At 40.9% G+C, this 13,121-nt stretch overlaps 1 protein-coding gene across 9 annotated transcripts in view; it reads left to right on the forward strand.

Annotated features, from left to right (window-relative positions):
• KATNAL1 (katanin catalytic subunit A1 like 1) overlaps positions 1-13,121 on the forward strand; it is a 76,952-nt gene that overhangs the window by 6,503 nt on the left and 57,328 nt on the right. For 5 of the 9 annotated variants that reach the window (XR_004170141.2, XM_031615811.2, XM_090133536.1 and 2 more), the window contains exons 2-4: positions 2,986-3,161; positions 9,609-9,769; positions 11,711-11,879. Coding sequence is in view for 8 of the 9 variants with exons in the window: in XM_031615811.2 (XP_031471671.1) it covers positions 3,000-3,161; positions 9,609-9,769; positions 11,711-11,879 (492 nt within the window). In the remaining variant the exon portion in view is untranslated. Of the gene's footprint in view, positions 1-247; positions 550-1,611; positions 2,020-2,845; positions 2,907-2,985; positions 3,162-9,608; positions 9,770-11,710; positions 11,880-13,121 lie in introns of those variants that run through there. The other 4 variants (XM_090133562.1, XM_090133549.1, XM_090133572.1 and 1 more) reach the window with 4 other exon arrangements.

A 13,121-nucleotide genomic window follows, 5' to 3' on the forward strand; every position in this document is an offset into this window, starting at 1 on the left:
CTGCAGACCCTGCCTGAAGTGAGGGCAGTGATTGCTCCTGGCAGCGCCCAGTGAATATGGACGCGGGGATGGCCCTGCATGCATGCTTCAGCTGGAGATGGTGTTCTGAAGGAGCAGTGCCTGCACCCCCCTCCTGCCCACTGTTCTCACTGGTATATCTCTGAGTGTGTAATGTTTTAATACTTAAAAAAAAAAAAAAAAAAAAAAGGCCATCTTTTGGATCTTGCTCAATTGTGCGTTGCTTTGGTTGTGGGAGAAAAATTCTTTCCTGACCCCAGCTAGGGATCAGCTCAGCTTATGCTCCGAAGAATGGAGATTAATATCCCCTGTGACCTTTTAGCCATGCTGCTGCAGAGTTTTTAACAAGTGGGCTTAAGACCCTGTGTGTGGCAGCTCTACTGATGGAATGTCTGTAATGTCTCTTCTTGTCAATGATCCGTGAACTGAGGAATCTCAGAGCGTACCTTGATGTACAGTGGAGCTGTTATGGTCTGGTGCAGGAGAGAACCATACAATGCTAGGATGGGAAGCTGGTGTCACAAGAAACATGTAAGTTGCCTTAAATGTACTTGACAACAGCTGTCCCTTGCTACACATTTACTTAAAGTACGCAGCTGTGGCACAGCAAGAAAAACAAATATTTAAAAACGACACAAAATTAATTATGCACTTTCTATTTCTGGTTTCTTTGATGTATACAATGTATTAACTCCATAATTTTATGCAGAACAGATAATAAAAAAATATGTACAGAATATGGAAAAACCCTCCACTTAGTTCTAGCTGCCTCTTCTCACTGGTGTGTAGCTGTCCAGAAAACAATCCAGGAAAGAAGGCCTTCCCCAGAAGACCTGATTTTCTTTTTTTCCTGAATTGTGGGCATGTTCTATCCTGCTTTCAAGTTTGGCTGTTCTGAATGAAAGTACCATAGCTAGTACGTGTAAAAGGACTGCAACTTATTAAAACAATTTTTTCCCATCAGTATGAACTAGTCAGTCTTTTTGCAGTAGGGCCTCAGGGCATTGCCTGGTCATAAGGGGGAGCTCTTTCTTAGGACTGAGGTCAACAGCTGACGTTTCCAACACATCTCCCATAAGTGGATGATGTTACAGTCACCTCCTCATGTCAGTATGACCTGATTTGGTGTCCAGAATAGGTGATAAGTAAAATTGAAATGCAGGAGATTCTGCTAGTCAGACTAGCTCCGGAGGCATCAATAGGCATTTCCCTATTGAAAGGATACTGTAGGAGCGTGTGAACGTGCAGTGACTTCCCTGTGTGCTCCAAGTTACATAGAATCATTAAGGTTGGAAAAGACCACTAAGATGACTAAGTCCAGCCATCAGCCCATCCTCACCATGCCCACTAACAGTGTCCCTCTGTGCCATATCCATAGTTCTTGAACACCTCCGCAAAGTTTCAGTGCCTGTAGGCATGTAGAAGCTCCACAACGTGATGCATCAGCCATCAAGCTCTTGCTTGTCCTTCTGTGTCACCAGCGTCACGCTGGGAGCCTCCAAATTCATGGAGGAAATGGGAGATTATTGTATGGTTTCCCATCGCATTTTTAAGTCATGTAAATTTTTCCACCTCCTTTCCAATTATTACAGTCAGAGTTCTAGAGCTAGAACTCTCCATCCTGTCCTCCCTCAGCTCCAGGAGAGATCAAATTATAGGATACAGGTTGCCACATCCACCTACATTCCGCATCTGCCTCAAGGTTTCCAGCAGCCTGAGACAAGAGGCAGGGAGTGGGGACAAGCAAGCCTTGGTGCCACCACCATCCTCAGGGCAGTGGGAGAGCAACAGATTCTGGGACATTCACCAGTAAAGAGGCCATGTGACTGTGGGCTTAGTGACAAAAGCAAGAGAAGTGGGCCTGGTGTGTGGGTCCAGGCTGGCCTCTTCTCCATGCACTGATGTTTGTCTGCCTTGTGTAGCTATTAACCTTAAGATTATTTTTGATTTCCTGAGATGTCCATCTGGATGAATGTTGGGAACTTCATGTTCTGAGTCAAGGCAAGGGAATTGAGGCTACTTTTGTATGGCAGAGACTTGGATGCTGGGTTATGGGGGATTTGGATAAATTCGATGGGCAGGCACTGCTTGGATCTTGAGCCTTAAATACAGACCTTTCTGATCAGTGCCTCATGCTTTCAAGTCTGTGGTTTAATATTGCTTTCTCAAACATTTACTGGGAGAAGTTGTATATGGGTTTGCCTTCACCATGTGCCATGATTTGTTGCTTATATATGAAAAAGTTAGTAAAAAAGTATTAATCCTAAATTGTTTGAGGGACTAGGGGAAGGCTGTACTTTGGTAAGTGTCATTTTAAGAAGTCTTAAATGTGGATTGCTAACTCTGCTGTAAATCCCAAAGGGACATGTTAGATTTAATGAAAAAGTGCAAGTCAGCATCTGGATGCTGATGTACTTCACAAGAATATTTAAACAGAAAGAGGCTCTCAACTTTGCCTATAGTGGAGCTGTCGTTCAGCAGCATTGCAATCTCATTAGGGTGAGGGCTCTCAGAAGTGCTAAGTGCAGACTTCCACGGTGCTGGTTGAAGCATTTAGGCACGTATGTAATCCAACAGCATAAAAAGCAATTTAGTGCCTTGTGTGATTTGTGATTCACAGGTTGATGGCTGCTAATATATTGTGGTGATCTACAAATTAAGGTTTGGCTGGTTAGATCCTTGAAGTTCAGGGTAGGCAGGGCATTTAATTTACTTGCATTAATTTAATGGGATTGGGACCAAAGGCAATGAAGAAGTTGTATAGACCTCTGTTTGTTTTTAATCACTATAAATGAGTTGTGATTTATGATCTCAAACCTTAGGCTTGATGCTTCAAGAGCTAAATGCTTGGTAAAGAAAAAAAAAGACACAGTTCAGCTTTGAGAGAAGTAAGAAAGCTGGAGTTTCACAGACTGAATTATTCTAGCATGTAAAATTAGTTTTGCTGATGATTATATTCTCTTCTAGGTTTCTGAGTGAAGATGAATTTGGCAGAGATCTGCGACAATGCCAAAAAGGGAAGAGACTATGCACTCATTGGAAATTATGACTCTTCTATGGTGTATTACCAGGGTGTCATCCAGCAAATCCAGAGACATTGCCAGTCGATCAGAGATCCAGCAATTAAGGGCAAATGGCAACAGGTATGGTGAAATAAGGTTGCCTGTATTCTGTTACTTGGTATTTGAAAAATATTTGATACTTCCTCAAGCTTTTATAGTGTAGAGGATGTGTATTTCAGCTAAGTTTATAATGTTGCCTACACGATGTTTAGTTGACATTTATAGGGAATTATTTCTTACGGTGATTTGAAAGGAATCTTTATATAAATGTTTAACAATTTTTGCCTTGTTTTCACTCACGATGTTTGGCTAACCATTGGTCTGTTCATGTGTGATTGTTTACTCTGGAAAGATTGTTTTGCTGAGGACTTCCCTTTGCTATTTTAATCTCTTGTCCATCTAATATTCAGCAAATTAAGGTGTGAGTGAATGGGTTAATGTCAGTAGAATGGCTGTCTGAGTAGCAGGTAGATATGCACACGACAACATGCAAATTGTATGCTCTTGGTTTGGATCATGTATCACATATGTGTGTGTATGTATACATATACACACATATTTCACTGTAGAAAATGTGCTCTATCTAAAAAAAATAAGATACCAACTCAGAAAATAAAAATGTAAAAGTGTATTCCAGAAAAATAATCATATTGTATAAAATATGAATATGTATATATGTATAAATATACATATGTATAAATATGAAAGAACATAACTCTTATGAAGGATATAATTTTGCAGTAGCTGAAGAGATGATTTCAAGGATTGTTTTTCTAAATATCAGTGTTTAACTAATGCTCTTTAAAAACAAAAGCAGATTTTTTTCTTTATTGCAGAAGGTGCTTTGGTCATGATTTTGTGCTTGAAATGTCTGCTTCTTGCAGTATTTTGTGTACTATTAGGTAAAACTGTTAGCAATCAAATGATAATCAAATCATAATACTATTCATAAGTCTTTATTGTGAAATTAATTATTAAAGTCTGTACACTGGCTAAGATCTTGATGGCAAAGGATGTGTGTGCACAAACAGCAGTGATAGTGCCTAGCTTTCCTGGTGCTGAAAGAAGCTGAACATTGTATAGGAGATGCTGACACTTGTGTTTGTATTCAAGCTCCTCCCCACCCCAGGCCACACTGAGTGGTATTTGTGCCCTAATCTTGTTCTTATTTCCTGCCAAATTTGTAGCGGATGTGCAGGTAAAAAACATGAGATTTTCCTTGTTCTGCAGCTGCATTTCTGCATCACCTTCACTTCTAGTACTTTGTGTTTCCCCTGATGACATTAAATCTTCCATTAAACTTTTAACAGCTTTTGGCTTATGAAGATTACTTCAAGTCTCACAATCTTATGACATTGTGTGTTATTTCAACTGCTGCCTGTGCACCATGGAATGTATGTTGTACATTGGATACAAGTCCGAGTATAAACGGACCTTTAATGCTGTTTCTAGGATTCTTCTCTAGGAAAGGCAGTAGGCACCTTACCAGTGAATCTGAAGTTGGCATCTTCTCAGAAATTACCTCTTTTAAGTAAAATCAGAATTGCCCTAACAGTGTCTGTACAGAATTTAAAAAGCACTATCCCCAGAAAGAACATCAGCAGGTGGAGTACTGTCTGTCATGCTGTGTGCTCATACTAATTCTGAAACTTCTCATTACAGTGGTGGTAGATAAGCTTTGTCAGAATCTAGCTTTGCCATTACATGTGGCAATCTCTGCTCAGGGACAAACACCTAAAAGTAAGAAGTGTGGAAAGAAACCTTCATACTCAGACTGTCTTCATTATTTATAGGACTACCTGTAGGCTTGGGAGCAAATGATAACCCTAGAATCCACAGTTTTTTCACAGCTGCACTTCCCTCACTGGGACTCAGAAAAATTGACCTGCTTTCTAACTCGCTCTTCATAAATAATTGTGCTTTCTCATTCTTTGAGACTGAATAAGAGGGAATCTGATGACCTGGATGTTAGCACTGCTTTCCAGCTCCAACAGCAACTACCTCCAAACTGCCAGTCCCATGCAGTTGCTGTCTGACAGACTGCTTCTCATGAAAAGTGTAAGCTCAGAAGTTACATCACCAAGAAACTTGTGTTGATGCTGTACACATAAATTTAGCAAAATTCGGGTCTAACCCACTTGGTAGCAGCAAAGTGCAGAATCAAAATCAAAATATTCCCTTGCCCTCCAAGCAAAGCAATCCTTGGGTCGTGGATAAGGGAATGAGTGCAGGTAATTTTTACCTAAAATTGTCTCTCATCTGGAATATGGAACAAACTTGTTCTTTAGTTACTTCACTTTCTTCATCTTCTGATGAAAGTGAGGACAATAATGCCACTGGCACTTTCTGGATGTGGAGTTTGGCAATCTCTAGTTGGGCAGATCTGTACCTGTTGGGAATGGTCCATGACATTAATATACATGGAGGTAAATGCTCAAAGGAGAAGAAAGGATTATTACTTGAATCAGTTCTTTAGGATCTGCTGTCTGTACGCATGTTCACAATCCATCTTGATCCTTGAATCTCCCGAAGGAGTCCTAGGAAATGGACACTGAGGGAAACTGGCAACATCAAACTTGCCCTTTTTTCTGTCCAGTTGTGGACAGTGCATGGTTTTTTTCTGAGGCAGTGAGCTTGGTTTCAGGTGCTGCGTACTCATTTCCTCCTAAAGATGGAATGTCCCTAAGAGTAACATACCTCCAAGAATGGTTAAGCTGTGCCATGGTCAGTTAGCTTGCCACTTGTATGGACCATTATTCCCCCCATACGGTCACTTCTCTGTAGGGGATTTTCCATTGGGTGAATCTGCTTTGTGGCTCTGTGTACTAACAGGATTTTGCCAGCAGTTTATTGAGAGATGTGGAGCAGAGATGAACCAGAACTAGGTGAGATTTTGGGTCAGACTCCCAAAGACTCTTAATCTACCTTTCTTTGCTGAGGTGTTAGGATTTTCAAATTTCTATAGGCTGGTCTAGTCAGAGCAATGCTCAGTGCTGCAATCCAAGTATTTAGTAGGTTGTATTTCACACAGCACATGTAGACAGCTTCAGCTTTCGTTGCCAGGAGTTCTTGTGCTTGGTGCTGAGAGGATAATTATGAGGAGAAGGAACATGAACACATATCATCAGCTCCACTGGGAACAGCTTAGGGGTGCAGGTTCACTTGAAGCAATACTGCTTCTAGGGTGTCAAAACCAGTGCTGACTGGGGATTGCTATTAATCTGGAACAACATGCACAACTTCAAAACAACAGAAGATGCATTCTGGAGGTCAGTGCAGGGTCTGCCAAAGTAGCAGTGTGACAATATGAGAATTCCCCTAGCCTTTCATGGGGTTCATTTTCTGGTTGCTTGCTTGGCATGGTGATATTGAGCATCACCTGCTGTTGAGACCCTTATTTGTTTTAAATCTGGAGGGTTTGCAGCTTGTTCTTGGGTAGCTCAGAGTAGCCCCAGTCAAAACTAGAAGCAATTCATCTCTATACTTCACAACTATAAACGGTAGACTTTCTCTCATGACTGCTACTGTGAACTTTACTATTTCTGACATTCCCCTTGTTTACTCCAATAGAGTTTCTTGGCTCTTGTAGTCTTTTTACTAGACAGCTGGCTTGTAGGAAGGAGCTGCTTCAGTGACAGTTCAGCAGCTGCAGAGTGACAGCTGAGCGTGCCCCCAGGAGATAGCACCGTCTTTTGTCAAGGCCAGAGGCTGTCGAGCAAAACCTGCTGCATGTTATGACCGTGTGCTGCGCATTGCACGGTATCAGAGCACAGGAGCTGGAGCTGAGGCGGAAATTGGATGATTTTCAGGGTGCTGTTAGAGGCCAGCAAGGCACCCTTTCCAATCAATCCCCCTGGTGCAGGTGATTAGGTGCTCTGTGCTCTTAAAATAAAGGTCAATTCTTATTTATAATTTTAAACGCCTGTCAGTCAGTCTGTGCCTCTGTTGTTTCTGCCTCATGCCTGTCTTATTAACACTACGTAAATTGCTTCACGAGTAATTAAGGAATATTCTGCATGAAGATCTGTCAATACTGTGCTTTGACTTCATGGGATCACACAGGGCATCCATTTTGGATATGACTAAAGGAATTGTTATTTTCAGTTTTTTAAGTGGAGCTCGTTGAACAACTAGTGCTAATTACAGGCAGTAATTTCAGGTTTGGAAAATGATTTCATAGAAACTATTAGTTTTGTTCCAGCATTATGCAATTAAAAAACAACCCTATGTGTTATATGCATTTACCAAAGTACAAAATATTCGTGTTATGGGAGGTTTAGGCTGTAGCGTAACAAGCAAGAGCTGGTCTCAAAGGTACTGCAGTTGCAAGACTGTGGAACATGGAGGAGCTCTGAAACTCTTTGGAACTACCACAAGGAGAAAGTGAACTCAGCTCCTGGTCGTTGTGTTTTAAACCCATGTGTTAGGATGTTCTTGCTGCCGAGTGCCCAGCAGGGCCAAGCTCTTTTCACCTGGCCTTCTCTCAGCAGCATCAGCTTCTCTCCCTCCTCTGCACCCTGCTGTTCTTTGTCCTGGTATTCATCTGATCACAAGCTAGTGAGCCAGTGCAGTTTGCTAACTCAGCAAAGCTCCTTTATTTATATATTTAGTTATGACCCTCCTAGGGTTGTTTTCTGCCAGAATTGAGTCCAGAATAGCTGTAGTGAGTGTGGTTATGTAGAAGTGAGGAGGGTGAGATCTTTCTTTTTGGCAGTGAGAGCTGTTAAGTCAGCCCATGCTTAAACATGAATAACGTAAAAGGATTTTTGGGGAGTTCTCTGTAACCTGAATTGGAGCCACCTGGGAGCCCTTACCCCTGAGGGAAGGGGAAAAGAGACTGGGTGAGCCCAGACTAGTGATTTCTCTGCTTGCAGCTTTCATGGGCTGCTGCAGTCACACTCATCCCTCAGAGGCTCTGCTCGGTCACCTCCGTAATTATGGCATAGCCCCTCTTAGTTTGTCTGGCTTATTTGTTTGCCAGCTGCAAGAAACACTTTCTGCACCTGTTTCATCTGACTCAAACTCTTCAAAGCCTCTAGGAATTTGTCGAATGTTTTTCCTTTGTAGTTGTCTTGTTTAAGTACATTGAGGGCTTTTGGTTGGTTCATTTGCCAGGCATCAAGACACTGATAAGGGCTGTGTGTTCCAGAGTTTGCTCAGGTCTTGCTAACAAATGGGCAGCAGCTGTTAGTTTGTTTTCAGCTTCCAAGGCACCAAAAGCTCACTTTCTCTGCATTTTCAGATCCTCCTTCCTGCTCCAGGGAGCTGAATGACAGTTCTCCAGTCCTTGGTGAGGGGCTGGACATAGTTTTCATAGTCCTGAGGGGGTGAAAATGAGTGTGAGGGAGAAATGGGGTGAGCAGATATGAGCCAAGTGTGCTTCTGCACATATGCTGGTAGGACACAGCAGCCTGCGCTTGCCTACCATGGTTCCTTTCTGAGCACACAGGAGAGATTATAGGTTGCTAGCTGCATCTTTTCATCAGTAAGTGCCATTAGGAAGAACATTGGTAAGGTATGGTGCTACTTAACATTAATTTCCTTTACAAGAGTGGAGGTTGGTCCTGCAGGATGGAAAGCATCATTGAACAGCAGGCAGAAGACTGGTAAAATGCCATGCAAGTGCACTTAGTGAATCCAAGTACATCTTAAGCTAATGTACCACAAGCTCATGTTTTTGAGCAAGAATGTAGAGTGCCTTTTTGGCTGCCGATGTGTACTAAGGACTGGTGACCTTAACACACAAAACTTGAGCTTGCAGCAAGCTATATTACTTAAAACTTGTGAAGTTTCTTCACAGATTTATTTTTCCCAGACTTAATGGAAAAAAATAATGAACAAATATTCATTACATAATTTTGAAATTACTGCAGAAATGCTAATGCTGGCAATGGAAACATTAAGTATAAAATTCAACTGTGTAATTCTGCAATCAGTTTCTTCCTGAGACATAATTTCCTCTCATTCTTTCCTCACCTGCTTTGCTTATCATTTGAACTTATGCTCCAGGGTGTTAAAGTTCCCCCTTTTTTTTCCTAATCTTCGTAATCCATCAAAGAATTGTTTTCTCTTTTGACTGTACAGTAATACTGTGCCCAACAAGAAATCACTTCTATAATATTTTATTTTACAGATTTGGCCAGTTTTCTAACTAGAACCCTGGAGACTGTACTCTCAGTCCATTCTTTTATGCCAGAATGGAAGCAAATGTTAAAGATCTGCAAGTGGGGCCCTTATGCTCTGAAACTATGTCTTAAGTGTGCACACATGTCAACAAACACACGTAAACTTTGGCAACTGCATATGTTCTGTGGTGTCAATCCCTGCATTAGCAGTTGTGTCTCCAGGTCTCCTCAGGCACTCACAAGCAGGAGGATAAACCCAACTGATTCAATTGTTGATGCTGCTGTTAAGACTCTTGTCAGCCTGATGTGTCTGGCGTTTGGAATGGAAACCCTGGAGTCTGAGATTTTGAGATTTATGTTTTAAAAATGTAACCATTTTTAAATGGTGTCTGTGTTTCTGAAGGTTCGGCAAGAATTAGTCGAAGAGTATGAACAAGTTAAGAGCATTGTTGACACTTTAGAAAGTTTTAAAATGGACAGACCTGCAGAAATCCCTGTGTCCAATCAAGATGAGCCTTTTAGAGATCCTGCTGTTTGGCCCCCTCCAGTTCCAGCTGAACACAGGTAATGAGTGGCTCAGGCAGACTGGTGGAATTAAACCAGGCTGCCTAATTTCATGTTCTTTTAAAAATGTATTTGTAACATGAAAATTGCATTTCATTTTCTAATAAAGCATAAATATAATTTATTGGGGAAAAATAAATAAATTATAGTCAGATTTATTGCTGAAACTCTAAAAAAAAAAGTCAGTTCTTTATTTTGGTAGGAGGGATCTTGGAGATAAATGTGCTTTTGGTGGCAGTTGTTTTCATCATGTGCAGAAAGGACATTTTTCCATTCAATTTAGTTAAGCTGTTGAACTTATTGGTGGCTGAAGGATCGATAACAAACTGAAGGATCTGGAAGGATGTGGTGGTTAGAAACTGCTCCATACCTACAGCTAATATAACCTTTATTGAATCAACTGGTTAGTTTATTGCTTACCATGGTCTGCTCTGTGTGTTCTTTCTTCTGTAACCACTCCAAAAGTAACTTCAGTTAACTAACAGTTTTCTTAAAATAAATTGCATGTGCATTTTTTGAAATTCCTATTTTTCTCTAATAAAACTTGACACAGGTGGTTGGAAAAAATGATCTAATTTAAATGTGGTTGGCAACTTTGCCCACAGCAGGAGGTTGGAGCTCAATGATCTTTAAGGTCCCTTCCAACCCAAGCCATGCTACAATTCAAAATACAAGAATCAAATTTTTCATGCCAGTGTGTTTCTATCATTTTAATAACAAATAATGTTGATGTTTGTGTGCTCTTATATCCAAAGGAAGAAAGTAAAGTGAGAGATCTGGGTTAGCAGAAAGAAGTGCCAAGTTGTGTAAATTCATGTGCTTTATGATTATCAGATAAATTGATCTTTACATTTAAAAAAAAAAAAACACCACAAGAATATGAAAATAAAATAATATTAAAATTGATTGCTTTGGTGAGTGATATAAATGATTATCAGAGTTTTTGTGGTAATGCTGTGAGAAATACAAGATACGTTCCTTCTTGTATCGTTTGTAGAGCTCAGAGCCTAACAGTTGATCCACATCTTTGAGCTGTAATTTAAATCTTGTGCATAAAAATAAGGACAATTAGCCACTCTCCTGTGCTGTTAAGTTTGAAGAAATTGTTTGAAAGCAAAACCCAGGAGGGCATATAAGTATGTGCTGCTGTTAAATCGTATTCCAGGGAAGTGTTTTTTTGCAGACCATGCAGGAGATGAAGTAGGGATCACTAATTAAAGTTGGGTGACATTTCTGGCCACAGATTTCAGTTCTGTGTTCCAAAACCAATCCCTAGAGCAAAATGTCTGTGACACCTTGTCTTAAAAATAAATTCCACCTCCTCCTGCCGCTGCTCTGTTCCCTTTGACATCGTGGGTGATGCACAGAGTAGAGGTGCTTGCAATTTGGCTTTGTTTACATTTACTTTTGAGGCAATTTTTATGTTTTGACATTTTTACACAGGGGAATGAAGATGGCGGTAGGAGGATTGTTTTAACATTCTGCCTCTCTGTTTTGGGGCCTGTCAAAGCTATTAGTCAGCTTTTGTTTTGCTGGGGATGTCTTCTGGCTGGGTAGAACTTATGCATAGGAGTGTAGCCTGAATATATTCTCCTTATTCAAAGTCAGAGGAAACTACAATTACAAGACTTAGTAAGCTGTATCCTCTCTCGTTATATGCATGCTCATTTCTAAGATTGGTAATATATTGGTAAGATTGGTAAGGTTGGTATAATAGTACTGACTGCTATCTTTCTTTCCACTACTGAAACCTCTCTTTTGTATATTTTTTTTCTTTCTTCGTGTGTCAGACAGAAGCAGAAATAGGTTTCTGGGTTTGCAGATATCAACACATAGGATAGGAGCTTGTCAGCTTTTAATAGAATAATAGAATCATTCCTTTTGAATGTTGCTCTTTTTGCTGGTTTTAGCATTTTTTTGTTGTGCTTGCCTACTATCTAGGGCACCACCTCAGATCAAGCGTCCCAACCGAGGAGCAAAGCCCACGAGGAAGGAATCCCCAGGCCTGCAGCCCCGTGGGCCCATGGGCAGAGCACAGCCGGCAGCGAGGAGCGACAAATCTGCAGGCAGCCGTGACAGGGAGCCAAGGGCCAGAGGGAGGGATGACAAGGTGAGGAGTGCGGCTGAGCCTGGAACCATTCTTAGCTTCAGTTAGCAAATAATGAAAAACTCTGACTGATGTGGCTGTGTAAAAACCCTTCTCTGCCTCCTGCCCCCTCCCCCACCTCCCAACCCTTCTTTTTTCTTTAAAGAGATTCAATTCAGGTTTGTAAAGTGCAAAAGTGAGACCAGTGCCCTTCTCTAGGCTTTACAAATAGGATTCCACGCTGCTGTTGCTACTGTCCTGCCATAGTAAGATGTGCATGGAGGTCTAGGAGAGTTCTGTAAGTGCTGTGTTACGCAGGTGTGTGCCAACTTCTTTGAAATCATAGATTTGAATGTAATGTGAGGGAGACATAGCAATTTTAATCTTATTTCATTTATGAAAACGCTTTGGTTTTTATTATTATGTTTAGGAAGGTACTTCTTGGAAAGGGTTTTTTGTTTTGGAGAAGAAAATAAGAAGAATAAAAAACAATAATGAAATGAATTGGAATAAGTTATGGATTCTTTCTTTTGAAGATCCATGCCAAAGAATCAGTGTTGAAGTGAAAGAGGCAGTGATTCACTGTCAAGGAAGGGCTGTGTGTCTGAAAAAAACTGCCTGTGTGTGCAAGTCACTGTTTGAGACACTTGCATTTTAAATGTAATTGCGGAGTCAGTGCTGGGAACCCAAAGAATCTGTGGTATGAATGATACAAGTCCACAGTGTGCTGAGAGGGCTTTGTCCTGACAAAGACGCAAGCATCTCGTTCTGTGCAGCATGCAGTTTTGTAAGGATCTTAGTAAACAAAGAAGACAATATTTTGTCCAATTTTATTCCAGATGACTTTGGTCAGCACCCTCGTGGATTTTCTGTTATAAGCTGCATCTACACAGTGCAGAAAGAACTCGGAAGGTGCACCCTTTCCGCCATAAATAACTCTTTTGATACAAAAGAAAAGTGTTAGGATAGACCAGCCCTTATTATCAGTAGCACATAAGGCCAGGCATATCTTTAGCAGTGCCACTAAGTGATGCACTGATCAAGTTTAGTCATTTTAGAAATCTCTCAATTCTGAATCTGTACAATCTAAAATAAAAAGTCTGTGACTTGCAACCTAATAAACAGCTTGTAAGGATCTGTGAGATGATTTACAGTTGTGCCACAGACACGTGGTTTGTGACAGATTCCCCAGATGTGTTGGTGCAAGGTAGCTTTCAGAGCCTTAACTGTGATGAGGGTGGGCTTTGCAGTGATGAGCATTACTGG

The sequence above is a fragment of the Phasianus colchicus genome, chromosome 1 (assembly GCF_987193195.1).
Source record: "Phasianus colchicus chromosome 1, bPhaCol1.hap1.1, whole genome shotgun sequence".
NCBI lineage: Eukaryota > Metazoa > Chordata > Aves > Galliformes > Phasianidae > Phasianus > Phasianus colchicus.